The sequence below is a fragment of the Quercus suber genome, unplaced genomic scaffold, assembly GCF_002906115.3.
Source record: "Quercus suber isolate HL8 unplaced genomic scaffold, Cork oak 2.0 scaffold_649, whole genome shotgun sequence".
Classification (NCBI taxonomy): Eukaryota; Viridiplantae; Streptophyta; class Magnoliopsida; order Fagales; family Fagaceae; genus Quercus; species Quercus suber.
Window position 1 is genome coordinate 288931 of NW_027070090.1, and position 24135 is coordinate 313065.

The 24135-nt window shown below is 35.5% G+C and overlaps 2 protein-coding genes across 3 annotated transcripts; one reads left to right on the forward strand and one right to left on the reverse strand.

Moving 5' to 3' along the window:
- Positions 1–458: 458 nt before the first annotated feature.
- LOC112033170 (18S rRNA (guanine-N(7))-methyltransferase RID2) lies at positions 459–5992 on the forward strand. The gene is made up of 9 exons (XM_065765740.1): positions 459–643; positions 742–818; positions 903–985; positions 1158–1213; positions 2015–2071; positions 3839–3888; positions 4068–4220; positions 5051–5186; positions 5523–5992. Exons 1-9 carry the CDS (start codon positions 545–547, stop codon positions 5685–5687), a joined length of 876 nt encoding a protein of 291 aa, XP_065621812.1. The 5' UTR covers positions 459–544; the 3' UTR covers positions 5688–5992.
- A 1330-nt stretch (positions 5993–7322) lies between these two features.
- On the reverse strand, positions 7323–22749 carry LOC112033157 (pumilio homolog 6, chloroplastic). Of its 2 annotated transcripts, none has more exons than XM_024065938.2 (10): positions 22428–22749; positions 20891–21578; positions 19117–20480; positions 18883–19024; positions 18675–18782; positions 13399–13611; positions 13187–13297; positions 12041–12235; positions 8389–8560; positions 7323–7768 (listed from the first exon to the last, which is right to left on the reverse strand). In XM_024065938.2, exons 2-10 carry the CDS (start codon positions 21512–21514, stop codon positions 7746–7748), a joined length of 2952 nt encoding a protein of 983 aa, XP_023921706.1. In that variant the 5' UTR covers positions 21515–21578; positions 22428–22749; the 3' UTR covers positions 7323–7745. The 2 variants fall into 2 exon arrangements, with proteins under 2 accessions (XP_023921706.1, XP_023921707.1); XM_024065939.2 differs by having other exon boundaries at positions 20891–21618.
- Positions 22750–24135: the final 1386 nt, after the last annotated feature.

Here is a 24135-nt window from a genome sequence, read left to right on the forward strand (position 1 = left end):
ATGTAAGTGTTTTAATCTGTTATCAAAGCTATATTTTGTTAAAATCTCAATTGCTTTTACTTTTAAGTTTTTATCTTTAGTTTATATTTTTACACTTTACATTACGTATTATACTGTTTTAACTTAATATATATATATATATATATTAGTCAGATTTTATGTTTTTTAATAAATTTTAAAAAATAAATAAAAACAACCAAGAAAACTAGTTTTTTATTTTATTTTATTTTTTTTTTTTTAATGAATGAAAAATAGGCGGGGCCAACTTGAGTTGGAGTCAACTGCCAAAAAAAAAACTAGCTGGATTGTCAAAAGCCAAAAATTCTATAATAAATAATAATAGTAATAAATAAATAAAAATTTATCGACCGGTTCTGTGAGGGGTGCCGAACGCTGTAGTTTTGAAGTCGTATCCTCAGACAAAACGAGGTCGTTTTTGTAACTGCCAAGTCCCCCAAGACCCGGCCCATTTCATATCCAAACTCCTAAACCCTACTCGTTCGTCTCTTCCCTCTCTCTCTCTCTCTCTCTCTCTCTCTCTAAAATGTCGTCGAGACCTGAGCTTCAAGCACCACCGGAAATATTCTACGACGATGTCGAGGCTCGCAAATACACTTCCTCCTCTCGCATCATCGAAATTCAGGTCAGCTTCCACACACACCTTCAATGCTTTTCTTTGAATTTTGTTTAGGTTTCATACATATCTTTCTGACAATTTTTTTTATTGTTGGTTTTTTTAAGGCAAATCTGTCAGTGAGAGCTTTAGAGCTTCTTGCTCTACCTGATGATGGAGTGCCCAGATTGCTCCTTGACATTGGTTTGTGTCTGTGTTTGTGTTTTGTGTTTTTGTGTTTGTGAGGTCAGCTTTAATGGAAAAGGTTGTGCATTTTTTTGTTGTAGGTTTGTGGGTCAGGGCTTAGTGGTGAGACTCTATCAGAGAATGGACACCAGTGGGTTGGGTTAGACATTTCACAGTCAATGCTTGGTACGTTCCAATGATTTGATTGTTATTGTTATCCTAATTTTTTGAGAAGTGTCAATGTCGTGTCACCGTGTCTGGTGTCATGTTGTGTGTCTATGCTTTTATTTTTTTCTTAGTTCTTCATTTGTGTTTTCTTTTCTCAAATTTGAATTTTGATGTGTTTTGTTGAATTTAGATATTGCATTGGAGCGAGAGGTAGAGGGTGACCTTTTACTTGGTGACATGGGTCAGGTATTTTGAGCTTTGTACACTTGTCAATTCAACTCTAATGTAAACAAGTTAATTTATGTAAGGGTCCATTTGGGAGAAGTTTATTTAACTGAAATTAAAAACTTTTTGTTGAAAGTACTTTAGATAAAGGTAAAAGCTAGTTAAAGGTAAAAGTTAGTTGAAATAGTATAGTGAGACTCATAAATAGTCCCAAAAAGTGAATAATAGCAAAAATAAGCTGAATAGTAGTAAAAATAAACTTTATAAACTCTAATCCCAAACGCAACCTAAGTAAAAGAAGAGAAATGTGAATTAATTTTGTCTTGAATTTCACGTGTAATTCAATTTTGGCCAAAAAACCATTCTAGTTGTTGAAAGGCATTCTTCACATCAAGTTGAAATAAGGGCCACTTTTTTTATTGTATTTTTTGTGAAAAGACTTAGATGAAATATATATATATATATATATATATATATATATTTTTTTTTTATATTTTCTCTCATTTGCATTTTCTTTTGTGAAACCAATTATGGTGATATTCTTCAGACCATTACTGCAATTTTTTGATGCCCTGTATTGTTTTGTATGTGAAATTGCCACACTACCGTGGTTTGGGATTACCTTCTCTGTAATGCTAGTTCTGTTGGCTACTGGTTCTTGTTACCACACTATTTGCATAGGTGCTTGATTCTATGTCCTACTGATGATACAGGCTATTTAACTTAATTATCCAAAGAAGGTGTGTGCAAGTCAACTTGCACTATTGTTTTTCATTGCCTCAACTAAATTTATCATGGGGTATGTTTCTGGTTTTGTTACAGGGCTTAGGACTTCGTCCTGGGGTCATAGATGGGGCCATCAGTATCTCTGCTGTTCAGGTTTGACTTCTTGTTTCTATTAATATTTATTGAGGTGAATTTTTTTGCTTTCTATGTTCTTAAAGATGTGGTGTGTGTTAGCACTTGCTGTGTGTCATGAACTCTTTACTGTAACCTGCAGAATCATACATTTTAGCTTTGCTTCGTTTTTCTCATATTTCTTAACTTTGTGTTAATCATGTGCCTAAATTCTCTTTGGGAAGTTTTACTTGATTTATGTACTAGGGAGGATTCATTGATGAGGGACCACACAAAAAAAAAAAGGGTGAAAATATGAGCCAAAACAAAATTATGTGAAGTGATGAGTTTAAATGTTAACCTTTGTATTGGATGTTACCTGAGTGTGAAAATTGGTTGCACATGATTTTAGATGGCAGGAAAGATATGTAGACTCTTCTAAATGTGTCAAGTACCCATGACAAACACGCATGACATGGGTTTGGGAATTGAATATTTATCTATTGCACATGTTGTGACTGAAAAATATACTCTATGGGCCATTATGATGAGGGAAATGCTTCCTAGGGTTGCTTTGAGTCGAGAAGCGTTTGAAAAGAATATTGGGAAGGGAATAGAAGGCGTTTTCAAGTAAAGATGTCTCTTTGATGTGAGATTGTTTCTAAAACAGTTTGGACTTGATACATTTATTTAGTCCACTGAATGTTATGGTTGCATTGCTTTGGGATAAGAAACAGACGCAATGTAATTAATAAGAGAGTTCTAATTCAATAAAGATTTGATGTAAAACCCCATTATATACGTCCTCCAATGCCAGTGAGCCACTCCAAAATTTTACAAATAAGTGAATAGGAGCTACCACCCACAATCATATCTCATGAATACACAAAATTGAAAAACTCAAACTCATCGTTCAACCAAAGAGCTGCCGAGCTGGGAAGTCACTAGAGACACCACTGTGTGAGAAGTTGTCAAGACTGCCAGAGTTTGGAAAAAGATGCTGGAATTGCCGTGTTTCATTTATTCACTTGATTTGATGTGGGTTTTGTTAACCTCCACCTTTAGTCTCCAGTATTCTAGCCGCATCAAACAGATGTAGAAAAGTTAAATATTTTGGCATGGGTTTTTCTATTAATCTCCCGACTTGTTGGTATCTTTACAGACACATTGACCTGTAGACCATTTGATGTTAAAGCATTAGTTATGTTGAATTTTTTCAAATAACTTAGAATTTTTCAACTAACAAATTTAACATGTATAAACCATTATTATCCTGTAATGGATCAACACTTCATTGAGCTTTAACATTTGAAATCAGGGGTACCAAAATATTTCTCATCTACATCTGTTTGATGCGGCTAGTGTAGTGGAGATTTACAACAAAGGGTGGCTCTGGTATCTTTTCCAGATTCCAGCAGCTGGTCTCAGAGGCTCTTCAATAACAATGAGTTTGGGTTTTTCAATTGGTCAGATCATGAGGTGTAATTACGTGTGGTAGTCTGTATTCACTGATTTGTAAAATTCTGATGTGGCACACTAGTATTGGAGGGTGTATATGTGGGGTTTTACACCTGGTCCTTATTGAATTTAAACTCTTAATAAGATTATGCTTTGCTAGTCATACTTTTCTCATATTCTTAATTTGGCCTGGTCATTTTATAACCTTGTCCTTGATCTTTGCTGCTTACTTAATTGTTTTGAGATGTTTTCTCTATGGATTACTTATCCTCCATGAAATACAATTTGTTCTTGAAAACCACTGGATGTATGCCCTGCTAATTTTCCCTTTGTTTTGATTTGGCAATGCAGTGGTTATGCAATGCTGACAAGTCCTCTCATGTTCCAAAATTAAGATTGAAGTATGTTCCCTTTCTTATCTTTCACCCTTCCAGTAAAATAATAGTCAAGAATTGAACTTTTTTTGGTTTCATTTTATTTTTATTTTTTTAAATATCTCATCTTTACGAGACTAGCAAGCTTAATTCTATGTTGTTTCTTTTACTGCTATATTGACATGTTTGGCTCAATCCCTTTTTAGGGCTTTCTTTGGGTCATTATACAGATGCTTAGCCAGGGGAGGAAGGGCAGTGTTACAAGTGTATCCTGAAAATATACAACAGCGTGAATTGATTTTGCGTTCTGCAATGCACGTTGGATTTTCTGGTGGTGTGGTGGTGGATTACCCACACAGGTATGCAAAGGATCTATTAGGGCAATCTTGTGATAGAATATTCTTCTTGCATGTGAAAATGGTTGCTGTTAAGAATAATATTTTTTGTTTACTTGCAGACACTATTAAGGGCTGTTTTTCAAACCTTTATTATTCTTATCTATCTATGACAATGAATTTGAGATTTTCCCATGTTTAGTCTACATATACTTAGTTTAAGGTATATGCTTGGATGTTATAAATATATTTCTAATTGACTTGTTTTGTTAAATTTGTTAATAATATGTGCATGAGTGATGTTAAAATAAATTGGTAATCATATATATCTCAAGTTTGTTTAAAAAAAAATGCATATGTATATTTTTATAATTAATTTTATAATGTTGCATGTATCAATTCACAATATGACTGCATTTTAACAACTATGCTTCTCATGCTGAGACATGACATGCCCTGGTTGAGAAAATATTATGTAGCTAATCGGGTCTATTTTGCTTCTTCTTTTGGTCATCTTTACTCCATTTTTCATGTCTATTTGGCACTTGAACAAGTAGAGTGTACCAAATGATATTATAACCATCAAGCATATCCTATTTTATGGGACCAACTCAAATGCATAATAATTCAAAACATATCAACTACTGAACCAGTGGATTTGCCACTTATTGGTGACAGGATATGAAGAGCAAGCCATCTTTTTACTTTAATAGTGTTCTACAGGTCAAAATATTTTAGTCTGCTAAATTCAATTGAAATATGAAAAAAAATATATATCTCAAGTTAATCCTGTATCATTTTCCTACTGGATTCCTCTATGTTTCTCTAACTTCAGCTTGGTTGTCTTATTACAGTTCTAAGAAAAGAAAAGAATACCTTGTCCTTACATGTGGTCCTCCATCTGTAAGCACATCTGTTCCAACGGGAAAGGGTGAAGATGGGGAGAGTTCCTCTGACAATGAGAGTAGTGGTGATGAAGAAAATCAAACAGTGAGTTTTCAGGGCATGCTTTTTCTTATTTCCGAAATTTTCTGTTTCAGCGCTTTCCCTGGGTATTATAAATTTAGAGATAAATACAACTCACTTGCATGTATGGAAGGTGACCTATGACCTCATCCTTGGGCCTTATTTTAGGGGAGAGGAATTCCATTTAGTCCATAGACATATGGCTTCTTTGGGAATTTATAAATCTGAATCTCTCTCTTCTAGTATTCATTTGTTTTTTTCTTTTCCTTTATTACAAGGCTGAGATACTAATTTGTAGCGGTATTTTTTTTGGTTGTATTGAATTTTTATACTCATTATCTATTTATTTTTGTCATGTAGGTCTGCATCTCTGATAGACACAGACCCAAGAAAAAGCAGAAAATAACCAAGAAAGGAAGGGGAAGAGATTGGGTATTGAAGAAGAAGGAACAGAGGAGAAGAAGAGGAGATGATGTGCCTCCAGATACAAAATATACGGCTCGAAAAAGAAAGGCTCGCTTCTGATCTGTTACACCAAGCTAAAGTGTGTTTGTTATGGGGTGTATTGAGTGCTTGCATATGTAAGTCGATATATTGTGGTTACTGAGGCATTGTCTGTTCCTATCCATGCTCTTTTAAACCCTCATTAATTGTCAGTTGTATCTCGCGGTCTCTATTAGTGAAGAAATTTTTTGTTTGCATTAGAATGAAATCTGATGGTAAATGTGGCTCTTATAGTCATCAGGAGCTGTGTAGAACAGTGGAAAATTTTGGATTTTGAGACGAGTTTTCTTGTCGGATTTTGATATATTTTTCATTTTTGAGGATCATCAGGAGCTTTATAGAATAATGGGAAAAAAAAAATTTGGGGGGGTGTTATTCAATTTGTCATATTCTGTTAGTTAAAAAATTTATTTCAAGCCATGATTTTTTGAACAGACCACGCTCTCACTACATTTTTTTTAATGCAATAAATCTGTAGGGCAAATAAATAAATAGGAGTGACATCCTGATACGGTTTCGTTTCTAATGAATCTCTTGTTTATAGAGAGTCACAAACCAGCGTGGTTATGCATGGTTAACCATGCCAAGCATGTTCGCTTATTACATCACCTTGGTTTGGAAACCGTTCATGACTTTTGAGAAATGGTAGAAAAGAGCGAGAGAGAGAGGCAACTTAAGTTTTAGTTAGGACAAAGCTAGTTTGTAGTCTTTCACTCAATATCTATTTCACTCAATATCTATTTAATATGTGTGAATTTTGACAAATTCACATTTGAATTATATTTTCCTCATATTTTTTATGCATTTTCAGAAGATCAAAAATTTATAGTTATATAATTAATTAAATATTTAAATTTTAAGTTTTTGTAGTCTAAAATTTTGTATAAAAAATAAGTTTATGAATCGAATAGTAAATAATATTCGATTGGTAAGAAATTTGATATGAATGTTAAGACCATAAAATCTACCAGTTAAATTCTTAAAATATGTAATCATGTTAATTTTTTAAGTAGAAATTATAGTCATTAGCTACAATTAAGTTTGTAGTCAAATTTTGTCATTTTTTTTAGTAAATGAATTTAAAAAAAAAAAAAAAAACTTAATTCAAAATATATTGAAGGATACAATAACCTCACCACAGTTTGAAAGAGGGTCTAGCGTGTCTTCTTGCTTCGTGAGCCATCAAGCAGTTGCTGAGGCTCCATGGGAATTTGGCTTAGGGTTTTAGGATTAGAACCACAAAACATGGCACACCAAACATGAAATATGCCGACTTTACCATATACCCACATCGATAAAACCCCAGACATATTTTATTCATTGCAAGAAGAATTCCTAGTACCGAGCTGTTAGTAATGCTAACTTGTCACCAAGAAGTGGGACATTAAAGATATTGAATGTGTTACTTGCTTTTAATGCGAGTTAAAAATCCCCCTCTGCCATAATTAAGATTCAAATAAAGGCTCGGGCATAACATTTTCACATCGTTGTCTAGGCAACAAGTTAATGGTAGATAAATAAATAATTTCAGATGTGGGCTCATATGAAGACCGATAAAAACTTGCCATTTAGCATTGTACCATAGCATTATTCTTGAGATTCAGGATAGCATGCCACCTAGGCTGAATGGAAAGATGAAACTGGACACCATTCACAATAGAAAATCCTGAGTTACCATTTCTGTAGTTATTCTTGTAAAATGTGAAAAAACAAACTACATAGTAATTTACCTTGAAAACCACACACGCAAAGCAAATCCAGTAAATAATAAAATTACAACCAAGGAAGGGTTTCCTTCCAAATAATTACCCTTGGATTGCAATCTAAACCAATAATTACCCTACCATAATACAGGAACGTACTGTCTGAAAAATATACATATATTTAATCACTTTACAACCCCCCATTTTTACTAATTGGCTGAACTAGTTGAAGCTTCCTAAGGTGAAAGTTACCATATTGCATAAGAGCAACCACAGGACGGCTTTCTTGAGAAGCATAAACCTGTCTCAGGTCAGATTGACGTGCCATAGCAGCAGCACACCAACAAGAGACCTTGATGAATCCCTAGTTCCGGCATCACGATCCAGCTACTGGATTTTCTGTGTGAGAAGACGAACAATACGCAATGTGAGATAAAATTCGGATAAAAAGGTGATCTAGACCTGTGCCTCAAAGTGTTTCAGAAGCTTTGTCCTAACCAAAGTGGAAATGAGAGATTTTGACAAAATGAAAAACAATAAAGCTGACTTTTGAGGGGGGAAACAACTTGATAGAGCATAAATGACAACTAAGGTGTACTGATTAAAAAAAAAAAAAATTGACAATAAAGGTGATAAAACGAAAGAGGTCACAATCAAAGCTTTTTCCCAGTGGTTTTACACAAATATATGGGATTGTTTATTGAAGGACCTTCCCACCACCACAAAAAGATGAAGCCCATTGTAGTTTTCTTCTTTAAACAATATATAAATAAATCTCCAGAACTCAACCAGAGATGCCATTTTAGTTTATATTAAATGATGCTTCAATCAAAGAACTGTATGGAAAAGCAAGTCAATAAAATGGCACTACGTAATTTCAAGCTGGATAGAATAAAGAATGCCAACTAAATAACTCTTTTATGATCTAAAAAGCACTCTGGATGCCTAATATGAAAAAAAAAAATTGCACAGCATCATTTGGGTACATGCCATGTGAATAAAAATCTAAAATTATGTACCTTCTCCAAATAGCTGTTCAAATCGAGCAACAATGTGTTTCCCGTAAGTGTATTTCTTCAAAGCATGAGCATGAACTCTTACGCGAGCAAGCAATACAGCCCGCTGATTATCAGAACATATTTCAAGAATCTTCTGGACCACATAATTTGCAAATTGGTCCTTCATCATTGTCTACAAGAAAGAAGTCAAATATAGTAAATTGAGCAAGCAGAATACATTCTTCATATTGCACAGTATCATATTAAATGCAAAGTAGTCCAATAATACAGTATACATAACAAAATGTCAACCATTATGGATTATGCAACAAATAATTACAGCAATGACAAGGAGAGGCAACATTATCATGTAAGAAGCACAGAGATGACACGACACAGCACACAGTGACATGGGAATTCATGACAAACTAAGACATGACACAGCAGCGACACAACAATTAATTAATTAATTGATGTGTACAAATAAATAAATAAATATATAAGCATATTTTATATTTTTAAGCATATTTTATGTTTATTTTAGGTTGGTAATGATTTTAAAATTAGGGATTTTGAAGTTCCCTTTTCCCCTTCTTTTCCTCTATAATTGTGTAAAAACTACGCATCCATGTGGCACACACAATATGGCATTGCTTACAGCTTGCAACGGAGTGATCAACTTTACTTTTCCATTTAAACTTGTTCCCGCCCCCACCTTCTCTCTCTCTTCCCCCCTCAAACTTGTTGACTGCTACCATGGTGATTTTGTTTCATTCTCATCAAAAAGTTTGAAATGTAGGCTGAAGGGTTAAGGAGTTTTTGGTCTGAATGGCATTGCTCGCATACTTCAAATTCATAGGAAAAATGGAGAGAAAAAAACTCTTCCTTTCGCCTTAATTTAAAAACATGGTCCCCATTTCTTCTTCTTTTCCCATAAAACCTTATTCTCACCCGCAATGGATCCCAATGCCACTAATCCAATTCAANCATATTTCAAGAATCTTCTGGACCACATAATTTGCAAATTGGTCCTTCATCATTGTCTACAAGAAAGAAGTCAAATATAGTAAATTGAGCAAGCAGAATACATTCTTCATATTGCACAGTATCATATTAAATGCAAAGTAGTCCAATAATACAGTATACATAACAAAATGTCAACCATTATGGATTATGCAACAAATAATTACAGCAATGACAAGGAGAGGCAACATTATCATGTAAGAAGCACAGAGATGACACGACACAGCACACAGTGACATGGGAATTCATGACAAACTAAGACATGACACAGCAGCGACACAACAATTAATTAATTAATTGATGTGTACAAATAAATAAATAAATATATAAGCATATTTTATATTTTTAAGCATATTTTATGTTTATTTTAGGTTGGTAATGATTTTAAAATTAGGGATTTTGAAGTTCCCTTTTCCCCTTCTTTTCCTCTATAATTGTGTAAAAACTACGCATCCATGTGGCACACACAATATGGCATTGCTTACAGCTTGCAACGGAGTGATCAACTTTACTTTTCCATTTAAACTTGTTCCCGCCCCCACCTTCTCTCTCTCTTCCCCCCTCAAACTTGTTGACTGCTACCATGGTGATTTTGTTTCATTCTCATCAAAAAGTTTGAAATGTAGGCTGAAGGGTTAAGGAGTTTTTGGTCTGAATGGCATTGCTCGCATACTTCAAATTCATAGGAAAAATGGAGAGAAAAAAACTCTTCCTTTCGCCTTAATTTAAAAACATGGTCCCCATTTCTTCTTCTTTTCCCATAAAACCTTATTCTCACCCGCAATGGATCCCAATGCCACTAATCCAATTTCAAAATTGATCTCAGCATTGGCTGTTAGAAACCCATTGGTTCCTAGAGGAAATGAATGACAATTAAATGGAAATTGACCTAATGCGAGGTAGCCACCCTCCAAGAGAAAGACTAGAGAGGAAGATGCACAAAGGCAATAAGGTTTACATCTTAAATGCAATTATTTATACAACTCAAGCTCTAATGCCATTGGCCACTCTTATTGGCTTACTAATTTAGCATGTGCACTCATGAAATAACCATGTGATTAATGTGTTACATGTGCTTGAGCTCTAACTCACTCAATCCAATTCCATCCACTTGTAACTAACAAACTTAACTCTACTTAATTGCAAGGATTACTATGAGATTACAACAATTATACTCATATACCGCACATCTGTGTTCCTAACATCTACTCTAATGGCTCACTACAGCAGGAGACATCACAATACAAAGCCTTCTAATCATCATGCATATAACGGTGGTAGACTCTTTATTACTGTTAAAATAAATAAACAGACCATCAATGAGCTTAAATGAGCACCAAACTGACTGTTCTGAGCACCAGTGAATGCAGATTGAGTGAAAGAGAGGGATCGAGAGTTTTCAAAAGTGACTGTTGGGGGTGAAATAAGCCATCAAATTGTGTTGCAATCGCGTCTTCACCGTGTCCGAAATAAAATAATTAATTAATTAATTTTTTTCGCCAACACTCCACGAACACACATGCAGCCATGTCCCAGGCGCATCCGTGTCCAACATGCACACAGGTTTTTTCCATGTACATGTACGTGCTTCATTTACTACCATGCGTAGGACTTTATGTATTATTTAACATATATGGAGAGACATTAGTAAACTAAATTTTGGCACCAAAACATAATTGGTCTAAGAGGACTTACCTTCAGATCTGGGATCAATTAGGGTAAATTAATTCAACATAAGAAAACAAAAAATGAATAAAATATAAACAACATAATTACAAATTAACTTCAGGGATATAAGGGGGGAAGAATCAAGCAGTAAATTAATTACTGAAAAAAATAACAAAAATGTATACTTTCATGCAGTTAAATGAACGGTAACCATTGAATAATGAAAACTTCTTAACTTGAATTGAAATACTATTGAAGAGATAGACTAAAGATTTAGAGTTTCTGTCTCTATCAAGCTCAGCATACAAAATGTTTTATGAAGAGTACAAAACAGTATTTAAATGTCAATTGCACATTTGGAAACAAGTATCAGTTTGTTTCCTACCTCAATGTCTTTAAGGAGGAAAGCATCTCCGAAACCATGATTGTACCAAACTTGTTCCATTTCAATGCTAACTTATAAGTAGGTAAAAACCCTTTTTTCTGGGTCAGTTACATATGTTTTTGGGGGTAAAAACATAGTTGCAGAAGCAACGTAAGTATGCCTCACCACCATAGTACCCCATACATATTTCCTTTTTGAAACAAACACCAAAAACAAACAAACAAAAGAAAAAGCATTTTACCATATGGTTAACAAGAACTAAAAATGAGTAATCGTTGCCTTGAATCATTGGGATATAACTCAGAGTAGAATGTCACCCAGCCATCAACTCTAGATTTTCTAATATAGCCACAGCACATGGTCCCCACCCACCCCCACCCCCCAATATCCAATATATAAATATATATATATATATAATGCATAAGAATCATGCACCTTCAAATGACAATCAATAGCAACTACAAGTACATATTTTAATCTAATAAACTAAGAATTATTCCAAACATTTTTTTTTTGGGGGGGGTGGGGGGGGGGGGGGGTGAGGAAATGAGTATTCAAATTAATCATAACCAAATATAAACCTATGCTTTAACTTACCAATAAATTATCAGTTCCTTCATTATGCCCAAAAATCTCCCCAATTAATAGTTCTCGTTCAGTGGGGCCACCATACTCCAAACATTTCTCAATAACGTTTGATGCAAATTTATGCTGGCTCAGTTGTACAATATGTCCTGACAACTTTCTTATAATCTGGCTTCTTTCATGAGGCTTTCCCCTCTCCAGTACATGCTGATGTAAATCAATAAAACCATTGCATTACCATCCAACAAATGACACAGGAAATATACAAGATAAGGGATAAAAGTATTTCAGGCACACAATTTAATGAGTAAAGTACATCCCAGAAAGTCAAATGGCAAGAAGCATTTTTCATTACATACCTATAACATAAGGAATACCTGAACCAATACAAGCATCTCAACAATTGCACTAAAAAGGGTCCTTGCATAAGTAAAATAGCTACAGGAATATCTACTCAACTATTCCAATTCAAATTGCCAATATGTTTTATTTTCCAAATTCGTAGGAATCACCTATTTTCTACTTCACGAATATAATATTTTTGGCATCAATATCAAACATTACTCCTGTTTTGTAATTTTAAATTTCCTTGTTAGCCTCAATTAGCGAAGATGCTACTAAAGGTTCTAGCTCTCTCTATTAAGATGTGAGAACAAATGTGCTGCTTGATCATCATGCATGCAGGTAAACATTCATATATCCATCCATGAATTAACTAATAAAAATATAATTGTATTTCTGTTTTTAATTAAAAACATTATAATGGCACCACATCTGAAGTTTATTTGATTCTTTGAAAGTGTGACCATGACTAGAAATCTAACAAGTTCTTTTCCTCTTTGTTAGCTAAGGTTGAATGATCACATTATTTTTTCCTTTCTATTTTCATTCGAAGAGTTCCAAAACAAAAGGGATGATATAGACCTATAGAGTAAGTTCCAAAAGATCAAGAACTCATAATTTTTAAAAGCAACCTAGAAGTGAATATGAATTCGAATTATATATTTTCTTCTATTGCATGACTATAACAACTAAACACTATATTGTCTCCCTCAAGCATATATATCAAAAGTGGATTAATTGATGATAAGAGGAGAGAGAGAAAGAGAAACGAAGAGTGAGATTTATAAGTATCAGCCCAAACAACAAGAAACCAACCTGGGTGACATAATTGCCATACTGGTCTTGAGCAAGAGTACAAACAGACTCCAAAATCTCATCCACTATAAACTGACACTGCAGCTCATTTGTACAATGCTCTAAAACTCTCTACACAAAAAAACAAGAAGGAACAGCCTCTTAGTGTTACGCAGACAACCAAAGCAAGAAGGGCAAGAGGTAGTGATTCCACCACTCAAGATTAAAATTACCTGTATGACACGGCAACCATAAGGATGCATAGAAAGCATCGCAACTTGATCACGAAAAGCAGATATTATAAACCCAATTCTCTCTGTTGGAACACTCTCAATGCACTTCTGTATTACATGATTTCCGTTTTGATCACGAACACATCTCATAACATGTCCATCCAGCTCTCGGACAAGCTGTGCTTTCTGTTCAGGCTCAATAACCTCAAGTGCCTGCAATTGCATAGAATCGAAGTTGTTATCTTCCTTAGCATCGAAAGGAGAAAGAATTTTCAGACACTGGCAGGAAGCCAATTACATTATGCATGCTTGGTTCACTGCTTTCAAGTGGGACCTATACGTTTGATCTAAGCCTGAGGTTTCAAACTGGCACTTTTTCTTCGTTTTTTTCAATCTTTTTGTGGAAATTCATAGAAATAAACATGGCACTGCCACTAGTAGAGGGAATCATGCATGCCACAGATATTCAAGAATAAATTCCATTAATTGTATGTGCATGCATTCAAGCAAAATACATAGTACACACAAACAGGCGCTCTATGTAGATATTGCATTCCCCCTTGAACCTCCTAGGTCCTAACACCAAGCAAAGTGACTTTGTAACCTTTTCATAGCATCATAATATGAATGCTATTCACATAGTAGATTGATATGTATCACACCTAGAAGTGATCCCCATTGCTATGATATCAAAAGAGGACCATAAATAAATAAATAAATAAAATAAAATAAAATAAATAAATAAATAAAAACATAACATGAAAAGTTTAGCAAAAGAATCTATTGTTGATCTGAAGCTACAGGAAAGTCTCTTTGAAATACCATCTATTCTTTAACTCCTAACCATTTGGATGGTTGAAATGACAGCCTCCCCTTACTAAAATGTGAACGCCTTTGCATTTAATACATATATATCAAAAGAAGAAAAGGAAAAATCAGAGATGGTGATCATGAGAATGGCACACATCAACTAAATGACAAAAATATATGGAAATTACATGGAACATGTGACTATTAAAATACAATGTGAAAAAAGTGTATGGAAAGCTAAAAAGGTAGGAGGATATAACTCTTTCTGATGATGCGAAGCGCGATAAAGAGAGAATTCACTTGGAGATTGAGAGGACGGCATTGTTGGAGGAGATTAGTTGGAGACAAAAATCGAGGGTGCTATGGTTAAGGGAGGGGGACAACAATACGAAATTCTTTCACCAGATAGCTAATTCTAATAGGAGTAACAGTATTGGCAGTTTAACCTTTAGTGGAGTGTTGACATCAGATCAGGAAGTTATTGAAGAGGGTATTGTTCAGTTCTATAAAAGTCTTTACTCGGAAGATAAGCACATTCGTCCTCATCCAGATGTGCTGAATTTTTCGAAGATTTCTGAGGATAAGGCTGGCTGGTTGGAAAGACCTTTTGAGGAAGCTCAGATTTTTTGGAGTGGTCATGGATTTTGATGGCGATAAAGCTCCTGGACCTGATGGATTCCCTATGGCGTTTTTTTAGGCTTGTTGGGCCATTGTCAAAATTGATCTGTTGGAGGTTTTTCAGTATTTTTTTGATAATGCTTAGTTTGAGAAAAGCTTGAATGCTACTTTCATCTCTTTAATTCCTAAAAAAGCTGATGCAGTGGAGGTAAGGGATTTTCGGCCTATTAGTTTAATTGGAGGGGTGTACAAAATTATTGCTAAAGTTTTAGCTAACAAGTTGAAAATGGTGCTTGGGGATATTGTTCACGAATCTCAAAATGCTTTTGTCAAAGGAAGACAAATTTTAGATTCTGTTCTTATTGCCAATGAATGCTTGGATAGTAGGCTTAAGTCAGGAGTTCCTGGGATGTTGTGAAAGCTGGATGTAGAGAAGGCCTATGATCATGTGAATTGGGACTCTCTCATTTATATGTTGGATTGTTGTGGCTTTCATGAAAAATGGAGAAGAAGGGTTTTCTTTTGCATCTCTACTGTTAAATTCTCCATTCTCATTAATGGATCGCCATGTGGTTTTTTTGATAGCTCTAGAGGTATAAGGCAAGGTGATCCATTGTCCCTGTTGTTGTTTGTCATTGTTACGAATGCTTTTAGTAAAATGTTGGATAAGACAGTCAGGGATGGGCTCATGTCTGGTTTTAGGGTGGGTCCTACAAGGAACTCTTTGCAGGTGTCCCATCTTCTCTTCGCTAATGATACCCTGGTCTTATGTGATGCTGATCTTGGTCAGATTCTGTTTCTCCGGCTGGTGCTGTTTTGGTTTGAAGTAGTTTCTGGGCTGAATATTAATATGGGCAAGTCTGAATTGGTCCCCGTGGGTGTGGTTCCTAATATAGTAGATAGGGTGGATGTGCTAGGGTGCAAGCAAGGCTCCTTTCCAATGCAGTATCTAGGTCTTCCTTTGGGTGCTAATGTCAGAGATAGATCTGTTTGGACTCCAATTATTGAGAAGGTGGAGAGGAGGTTAGCAGGCTGGAAATGTCTATATCTCTCAAAAGGAGGTAAAGTTACTCTTATTAAGAGTACGCTGTCCAATCTTCCAACTTATTTTCTCTCTCTGTTTCCTATCCCAATGGAGGTTGCAAACCGTATTGAGTAACTTCAACGAAATATTCTCTAGAGTGGTATGGGGGATGTTAAAAAAACTCACCTAGTGAAATGGGCCACGGTTTGCACTCCTCTTCATTCTGGAGGTTTAGCTATTAGAAGTCTGAGAACTTTTAATAAAGTCTAGTTTGGTAAGTGGTTATGGAGATTTGGGAATGAGCGTTAGGCCTTGTGGAGGAGAGTGATTGGGGTAAAATATGATTGTGAAGGGGGAGGTTGGTGCTCTCTTCCCATTATTGGCCCTCATGGTGTAAGCTTGTAGAAGTCTATTAGTTGTGGTTGGCCATCTTTTGTTCGTCACATCCAATTTGAGGTTGGGGCCGGTTTTACTGTTAGATTTTGGCAGGATATTTGGTGTGGGGACACTTCTTTGTGCGTGCTCTACCCAAGACTTTTTTCATTAAGTCAAAATAAGGAGGCCTCTGTGGCTGAGTTGATGAATTCCCAAATGGTGTTCTTTTTTGGGATCTAACTTTTAGAAGGTACAGTGAAGATTGGGATTTGGAATCCTTCTACAGTTTAATGTCTAGGATTTATGGAGCTTCTTTGAAAGGATTTGGGGACAATAAGATGTGTTGGAAACCTGCTAGGGGTAAAGGTTTTACTATTCGTTCCTATTATCAGTCTTTCCCTTGGAAGACTATTTGGAAGTCTAAGGTCCCCTCTAGAGTTGCTTTTTTTGTGTGGACTGCAGCTTTAGGGAATATCTTGACTATCGATAATCTTAGGAAACGACAGATTTTGATTTTGGATTGGTGTTGTATGTGTAAGAGAAATGGGAAATCTGTTGACCACCTCCTCATCCATTGCTCTATTGCTTTTGATTTATGGTCTATGGTGTTTACTTTGTTTGGCATTCATTGGGTAATGCCGAAAACAATGGTGGATCTGTTGGCTTGTTGGCAAGGAAAGTTGGGGTGGCATCAGAATTCGGCTATTTGGATGGCTGTGCCTCATTGCTTGATGTGGTGCATTTGGAGGGAGAGGAATAACCAGCATTTTGAGGACTTAGAGCAATCAGTTGCAGATCTTAAACTCTTCTTCCTTAAAACTCTTCTGGATTGGGTTACAGTGTTTGGCTTTCGTTCTTTTTCTTCAGTCCACGGTTTCATGGACTTTTGTACTTTATGCACTTGATTTGTTTTTGTCCTTGATGTATACTTCCTGTATACTCAGGTGACACCCCTCTTCTTTTTAATATATTCTTATTACTTATCAAAAAAAAAGTTAATGAAGCATGCACATGTGCATCTAAAACATGCTCATTCATCTTGACCTCCTTTTGGTATTTCACCAGTATTCCAGCTTTCAGGATGTTGCCTATTGGCTATTACATAGCATCTTCTAGTTTGTCCACCTCCTCCATTACCATCTTCTTTTATTTCAACTTTGACCTATCCAGGATGAAACCATTTTTAAACTCAAACTAATCAAGCATTCTCAATTTTCACGTCATTTGCCACTATGACTAATATTGATGAAGACTGACCTCAGACATCTAAGGGTTTTTAATTGAAGTGACTGGTGACTGACTAGTTAAACTGCTTGAAGAGATTACCGGTGGACAAGCCCATAGTTGGCAAGAATTGGCCACTGGCTGTTGGCTATCAGATGTAAATCAGTTAGGAAATTGACCCATTACAAAATTACATGAAAATTACCGATGTTCTACCTATCTACACATGTTCAATATCCCACATTCTGCAAAGACTTTGGCAGAATATTAAGCTCTATTTTCTATTATCAAATTCAACAGAAACATAGTTACTGAGCACCAAACATCTTTTTTAATAATCTGATAGTTGGGGGAGGGGGGATTTGAACTTTGAATGTCTTCGTTGGAAACACCAGGAGGTGCCAACTAGTTGAGCTAAAAGGCTCTTAATAACTGAGCACCAAATGTTTTTGATAACCGATCTAAAGACACCCACAACACAACTTATAATTACGACAAAATTAGTACCAAAATAGAAACAATTCAACAAAGGGATATAGGCTGCTAGTCAATTCATTAATATACCTAGATGGTTCTCTTCCAATATTTTTATGTCCGCAATTCTCTCCATGATATTCTTACTCAGATTAGGTTGCAAAACGAAGTCACTAATTATGGAACTCTGACACCCAAAATTTTCTGTAGGCGAAAAACAAGTTGGGAAAAAGACTTAACATTAATGGAAGCAAAGACAGTTCAAGTTGGGTCTTATGGCAAAAAATAACTTCATAAAACACCTCCAACTTGACAATGCTAAAGTATGAATAATCCATATCCAGCTGCAATAAAAACCACTGATATCCAAAATATTTTCTAACATTCTGTGAAAAGAAAGAAAGTTTGTAAAAATAAAAAAAGATTTTTTTTTTCATTAAACTCAATTCAACTATGCATTAGTCCCAAATAAACTGAGATTAATTAGGAATGCTTGTTATTAAACAAACAGAAAATAAATGTGTACATAAAACAGAAGAAGTACCAAACAATAGTTAAGATATAATGTCTCCACTTAATAGACTTCTTCAAGTATCATTACTGCACAAGTACTAATGATTTGTGCAGAATGCAAGGGGTCACAGCACACATATACAGCATTAAGTTGATAAGACACAAAGATTCACTTAATGTATACACATATATTACTACAGTACATGGCTACATAAATGAATACAAAAACCAGGCATACCTTTTGGATTACACGACAGCCATACATCTGCAGACTTAAAGGCAACACCTGACCTGTGAGTTGATTAGCAAGTTCCTTTCTCTGCTCAGGGCTTCCATACTCAAAAAACTGGGGGAAAAAAACCAAGTAAAGAGGAAGTAGCAACACTAAAAGAACAAGTACATCACAAATGAACTAGGGGAAAATAATTTACTTATTAAAAATATACCTTCTGAATAACATAGTTACCAAATACATCAGTCATTAGCTTGGAAGCATGTGGGAGAACTTCTTTAAATACAGATGCCTTCTCTTCACCAGTACAACTTTCCAACTTCTGCTGAATAAATCGACTCCCATGTTGATCCGCGCTGGAATTGGAAATTCATGATGACTTACATTTCAACACCAAGAAATAAAACGCCATATATAAAATGAAAATTGAAAACAGAATATAACTTGCCTGAATTCAACAATATGACCTACAATATCAGATAGCTCAAATCTTCGGCCTTTGCCTGATTTTAACTCTTCCAGAAAATTATATATTTTGGGGTCGCCAAAACTCTCAAAGCCCCTTTGACCTTGCCATCCAGGATAAACACCAGCATTTCTACCAGAGCCCGGAGCAAATCTCATTTCATTTCTGCCCCCCGGAATACTGGTCCCACCTACAGGAGATCCTGGTAAAACTGGACTAGCAAGTGGTGAGTTCGGGTACTGCATCACAAAACCCATGTTTGAAGGGCTTCCATAATAGCTAGGACTCATCATCCCCCCTCTTCCTGGGTTAAAATGACTTGGGCCTCCATTTATCTGATGACCGAATTTGTGGTCCTCCAAATAACCAGCATTGTTGGATCCTCTCTGTGAATCAAGAACACTCGCCTGGTTCCCAATATTAACACCACCTCTAGATGCCAATGGATCAAGCTGACCAGCAATACCACTATATGCCTCTCCATAAGGATGTTGATGGTATTGCATGTATATAGGATCACCAAAAGAACCTTGTAGTGGAAAACCAAATTGTCCAAATAACTTGCTTAAATGTTGCACATCAGCTCCATGTGCAACGTTTCCCCCAGTTGAAACCCCAGATGTTTGAGCAGTATAGCTTGGACCAGCAGCTCCATCAACAACAACAGGGACAGCACCATTGGGAGGGTATCCAGCAATATATGGAGGAACAGCTGCGGGATTCACAGCATATCCACCTACAAACTGTGGGGAATATAAGCCCGGGGCCTGGAGATTAGGGTAAAAAGGGTTTGTTGAAGCCATGTAGGCTGCTGCGGAAGTATAGAGTGGAGGTGTGAACCCAGATGACTGTAGCACGGGCTGTACCTCCGCAAACTTGCTAGGATTATGGAGAACCTGATCCACACCAATGTATGCACAGTTTACACCTTGAGATATCACTCGAGACTTGGCAGATTGAGCTTGAGATAAATTGCTTTGTTGTTGGTGTACCTGGTGTTGCAACAAGTTATTCTGGCCGCTATACTGCCATTGTTCTTGACTTTTTTGATTTTCTGAATTTGGAAGGTTGGATATATTAAGAGACTTCATTTGAGATTCCATAGCGGTAACATCTGAATCATTAACATCCGCTCTTCCTGTACGATCATGAGATGATGAGCTTGAAGTAGGCGCAGCTAAAGGATCAGAATCTGATGATATCCTTCTATCATCTGAACCAAGAGTAGATGAAACACCATTTGATGTGCCAATAAGGGCATCATGGTCAACTGCTTCATCCACTACTCCTTGACTTAACAAGTTAGACTGACTATATACAGGTGATGGAGTGCGGGGAAAATCTTCCTGCAAATTTGAAGATAACAAATTCAAAATAAAGCAATTTTAATGGGGACAAGAAGCAAACCCTAATTACTTCAAAACAACTCCTGAGTTTTTCCATTGGTAATATTCACATGCACAGTCTTGAACACCTTACCCTCCACATTTCTCTTGCAATGGGAGTAGGTGTCATTTGAGCTAGAGCTTATAGGCATGACTCTAGAGTTTTACACCCACGGAAAAAAAATCAAAGTTTTTCAGTTTCAACATGTATATTTCATCACAAAAGAAGGGGGGGGGGGGGGGGGGGGGCGGATTTAGGGGGGGGGAGAGGCTGATTTTGACTTTCCATCAAAGACAATAAACTTAGAAAACAAATCCAAGAACATTAAGAATAGGTAAGAGAAAAAAAATGCTGAATTACACATATTTACCTGTATTAAATCAACCACATTCTTGTGTTGGCCCCCCAATGAAGCCACATCCTGCCCAGCCCAAAACCCACTTGTCCCATCTACCCGATCGTCATAAGGCTTTTGAGGTGACTGATCATCTTCAGACTCTTCCTTGTGAGTAGAAAGGGGTCCGTGAGACATACGCAAGGAGCCATTGCCACTATCATCCATAGAAGCCAACATCCAGTTATTTCCAAAACTACCAATATGGCGTACCAGACGGCGATTCTCTGATGAGGTAAGGGGCAAAGGAAGCCGGGGATTCTGGTTGATATTGGCACAGTAAAAAGCTACATAAGCTGGATCAGAACGCATTTGTTCCTCAGACTCAAAGTTCTTAAAAGCATTGTTCAGACTTTCCAAGCTTGCATTCAAGTTGTGGGTTTGCTGGGACAAAAATGAACCTTCCATGCTTGGGGGTGCACTTCCACTTCGATTAGGGACAGCATCCCTCCCACTGACTTGAAACCCACGGCCCTTGAGAAGCAATCCCAACTCCTCTGCTGCCATACTAGCAGATGATGCCACAAATGTCACAGCCTCCTTATGGGTGGGCCATTTTCCACTAGTTTCTGACATTCTAATAGGACTCTCTGTCGCCATTCTACTACAAGATTAATATGCCCCTTTTCTCTCCTATTAGTATCAAGAAATCTCACATGGTCGGCTGAAATGCACTCAAACAACCACCATTTGTTTAAATTAACCTAAGGGGGGAAATTGCACAAGTAAAAACAGAGTATATTGCAAGATACAATCAGCATAACATACTATAAGTACATGAAACATACTTTTTCTCCTTTACATTGAAATCAACAAAATAGTGATTTTAATAAACTCATTAAATACCAGAATATGTTATTTGAATGTTGGAGGGGGGTTGTGACCAATATAACACTAAAATATTGCCAATCCCAATATCAGCCAAACTTGGAGATATTTGTGTGCATGAAAACCGAAAAAGTCTAACCTGGTCAGTCTAAGGTATATTCACACCAGCTAAATACACAAGCTTTCCTCTTCTAACAGAACAAATAAGCTTCAACCCCCATATTTGGTAGCAAAAAACAAAAATTTAATAAAAGATTCCCTTTAAAAATAAACACTTTATTCAGTCTATTCAATAGAAGTTCTTCCATTTTATAATATAACATCAAATTCAAAACTTTCTTTTAATCTCCTCAGCTTTTCTCACCAACCAAACAAAATACTTAAGCAAAGCCCCACGCACGCACGCACCAAATCATCGAGAGAGAACCCCCCCCCTAAATACAAAAATTCCAACTTTCACACAAACTTGAAGAAACAAATTCAAGCACATAGAAACAGGGAAATCCCCATTAAAATTCAAGCACGAATAAGCACAAAAAGAGGGTCAAAACTCAAAAACTCAAAAACCAACCCCAGACATATATTATCAGAACAAACAGAAAAAGAAACATTAAAAAAGGTTTAAACTTTAAAACCCTAGCTTCTTTACAAACATGGGTAGAGCAAATGGTGAAGATTCTCTTACCAGAAAGCTGATGTGGAAGAAGATTCACTGTTGCAAACCCTAGATTCCTTTCAGTTCGAGAGAGAGAGACAGACAGAGACAGAGACAGAGACACACAGAGTATTTGGTAATTGGGTCTCTAATAAAAATGATATTTATTGGGGGTGAGAGTATATGAGTGAGTCTCAGGTAGTATTTGAATCAAAAATAAAGAGAACAAAGGCCATTAAGGTTGGGTTTGTTGTAAAGAGAAAAAAGTGCTAGTTCCAGATAAGGTTTTTGCTATGTTTCAGTTACATGTATGTTTGGGGTTTTGTCTTTGGGTTTGTTGGTTACTTTCGTTGGTCTTTTATGGGCAAAAAAAGAAAAGACAAAAACAAAAACAAAAACAGAGTGGGAAAAGAGATACGTATGAATAGGACTATAAAAATAGAGAAGCATTGACATGAATGACTATGATTAATCATAGAACAAGCTTGTGGTTTCAAACTACACGTGTCGTGTCTGAGAGTACTTACGTTGTATCATGCAATGTGTCCAAAAACTCCAGCAGCTCCACCCAACACCAGTCCCAATTAAAAAATATTTTAATTTTCAGCCTACCAAAAATGTTGTAAATTATAACTAAAATCCATTGTGCTCGATCCTATCTTCCAAAAAAGTCTCCAATTACTTTTTAATCATTTTTAACGCATTCTTTTGGAATATTATTATTACATGGCATATAGTTAATAAATTGTTTAAAAACAAAACTAAATATATCTATCTATACTATTATAAGAGTATTCTTTTCTTTAGACTGGATTTTTACGTGGTTCAAAAATACTCCTAAGTCTTAAGTTTAAGAGGAAAAAAATTCGAAGACAATCCAGTAAAAATATAGAGAGATGCTACGTCCACAACATTTTTATAACAAATCACAAGTAGTTAGTTGTTATTGGTTCAAATTTGAACCTAATACTAAGATTAATTTTTTACCTCAATAATAACAACCAATAACAATATTCCACATAAGATTTGTTATGAAAATGTTGTGGACATATCATTTCTTAAAAATATATTTTTTAACTCCACTTAAAATGCCTACACAATAGGACACTCTCTTACTAATATATATTTTCAAAGCAAACTTATCCAAAAATTAAAAAATAAAAGGAAATTTATGACATTAGACCCAAAAAAAAGTCTCATTTCTCACGCAAAGTGCGTATAAAAAGGCTAGTAATGCTATGACAAGTTTAGACAGCCACCACAATTTTTTTTTTTTTACATACATTTTCTAAAAATATAATAAACATATTATCAAATTGTTGAATTTTATTGCTTAATAGTAGAAGTTTATACCTATATTTAGTTTGAAATTTTTTTTAAAACTAAATTAAGTATGTGTTTTCGGTAGCTTACTTGTATAATGTTCATTAAAAAAAAAAAAAAATTTAGTAATTTTTATATTAAATGTAGGATGAAACGGATAAAATGTAGCTTATTTTCAACCCAAAAAAAAAAGGTAATTTTGTTAAATATTTTATTTAAACTTCTCCTTTTTGAGAAAAAAGTAGGTAGGTAGTAGAAAATGTGTTTTCCTTCCATAGTATTTTTAGGAATGCAAAACCAAATACTTTGAATTTTATTTTCTTGAGTATTTTCAATAATATAACCAAACATTTAGAAAAAAAAAATCTAGAAAATATTTTTCATCAAAACAAATGTAGCTTTTGGTGTTTTCTCT

Excerpts from the sequence above, each read along its gene's own strand:
- LOC112033170 (XM_065765740.1), top strand. The coding sequence starts at position 545 with ATGTCGTCGAGACCTGAGCTTCAAGCACCACCGGAAATATTCTACGAC. Across the intron at positions 986-1,157 it reads CATTTCACAGTCAATGCTTG|ATATTGCATTGGAGCGAGAG; the intron begins GTACGTTCCAAT and ends TGTTGAATTTAG. Across the intron at positions 5,187-5,522 it reads GTGATGAAGAAAATCAAACA|GTCTGCATCTCTGATAGACA; the intron begins GTGAGTTTTCAG and ends TTTGTCATGTAG.
- LOC112033157 (XM_024065938.2), bottom strand. The coding sequence starts at position 21,514 with ATGGCGACAGAGAGTCCTATTAGAATGTCAGAAACTAGTGGAAAATGG. Across the intron at positions 12,236-13,186 it reads ATGGCAATTATGTCACCCAG|CATGTACTGGAGAGGGGAAA; the intron begins GTTGGTTTCTTG and ends GATTTACATCAG. Across the intron at positions 8,561-12,040 it reads AAGGAACTGATAATTTATTG|ACAATGATGAAGGACCAATT; the intron begins GTAAGTTAAAGC and ends TCTTTCTTGTAG.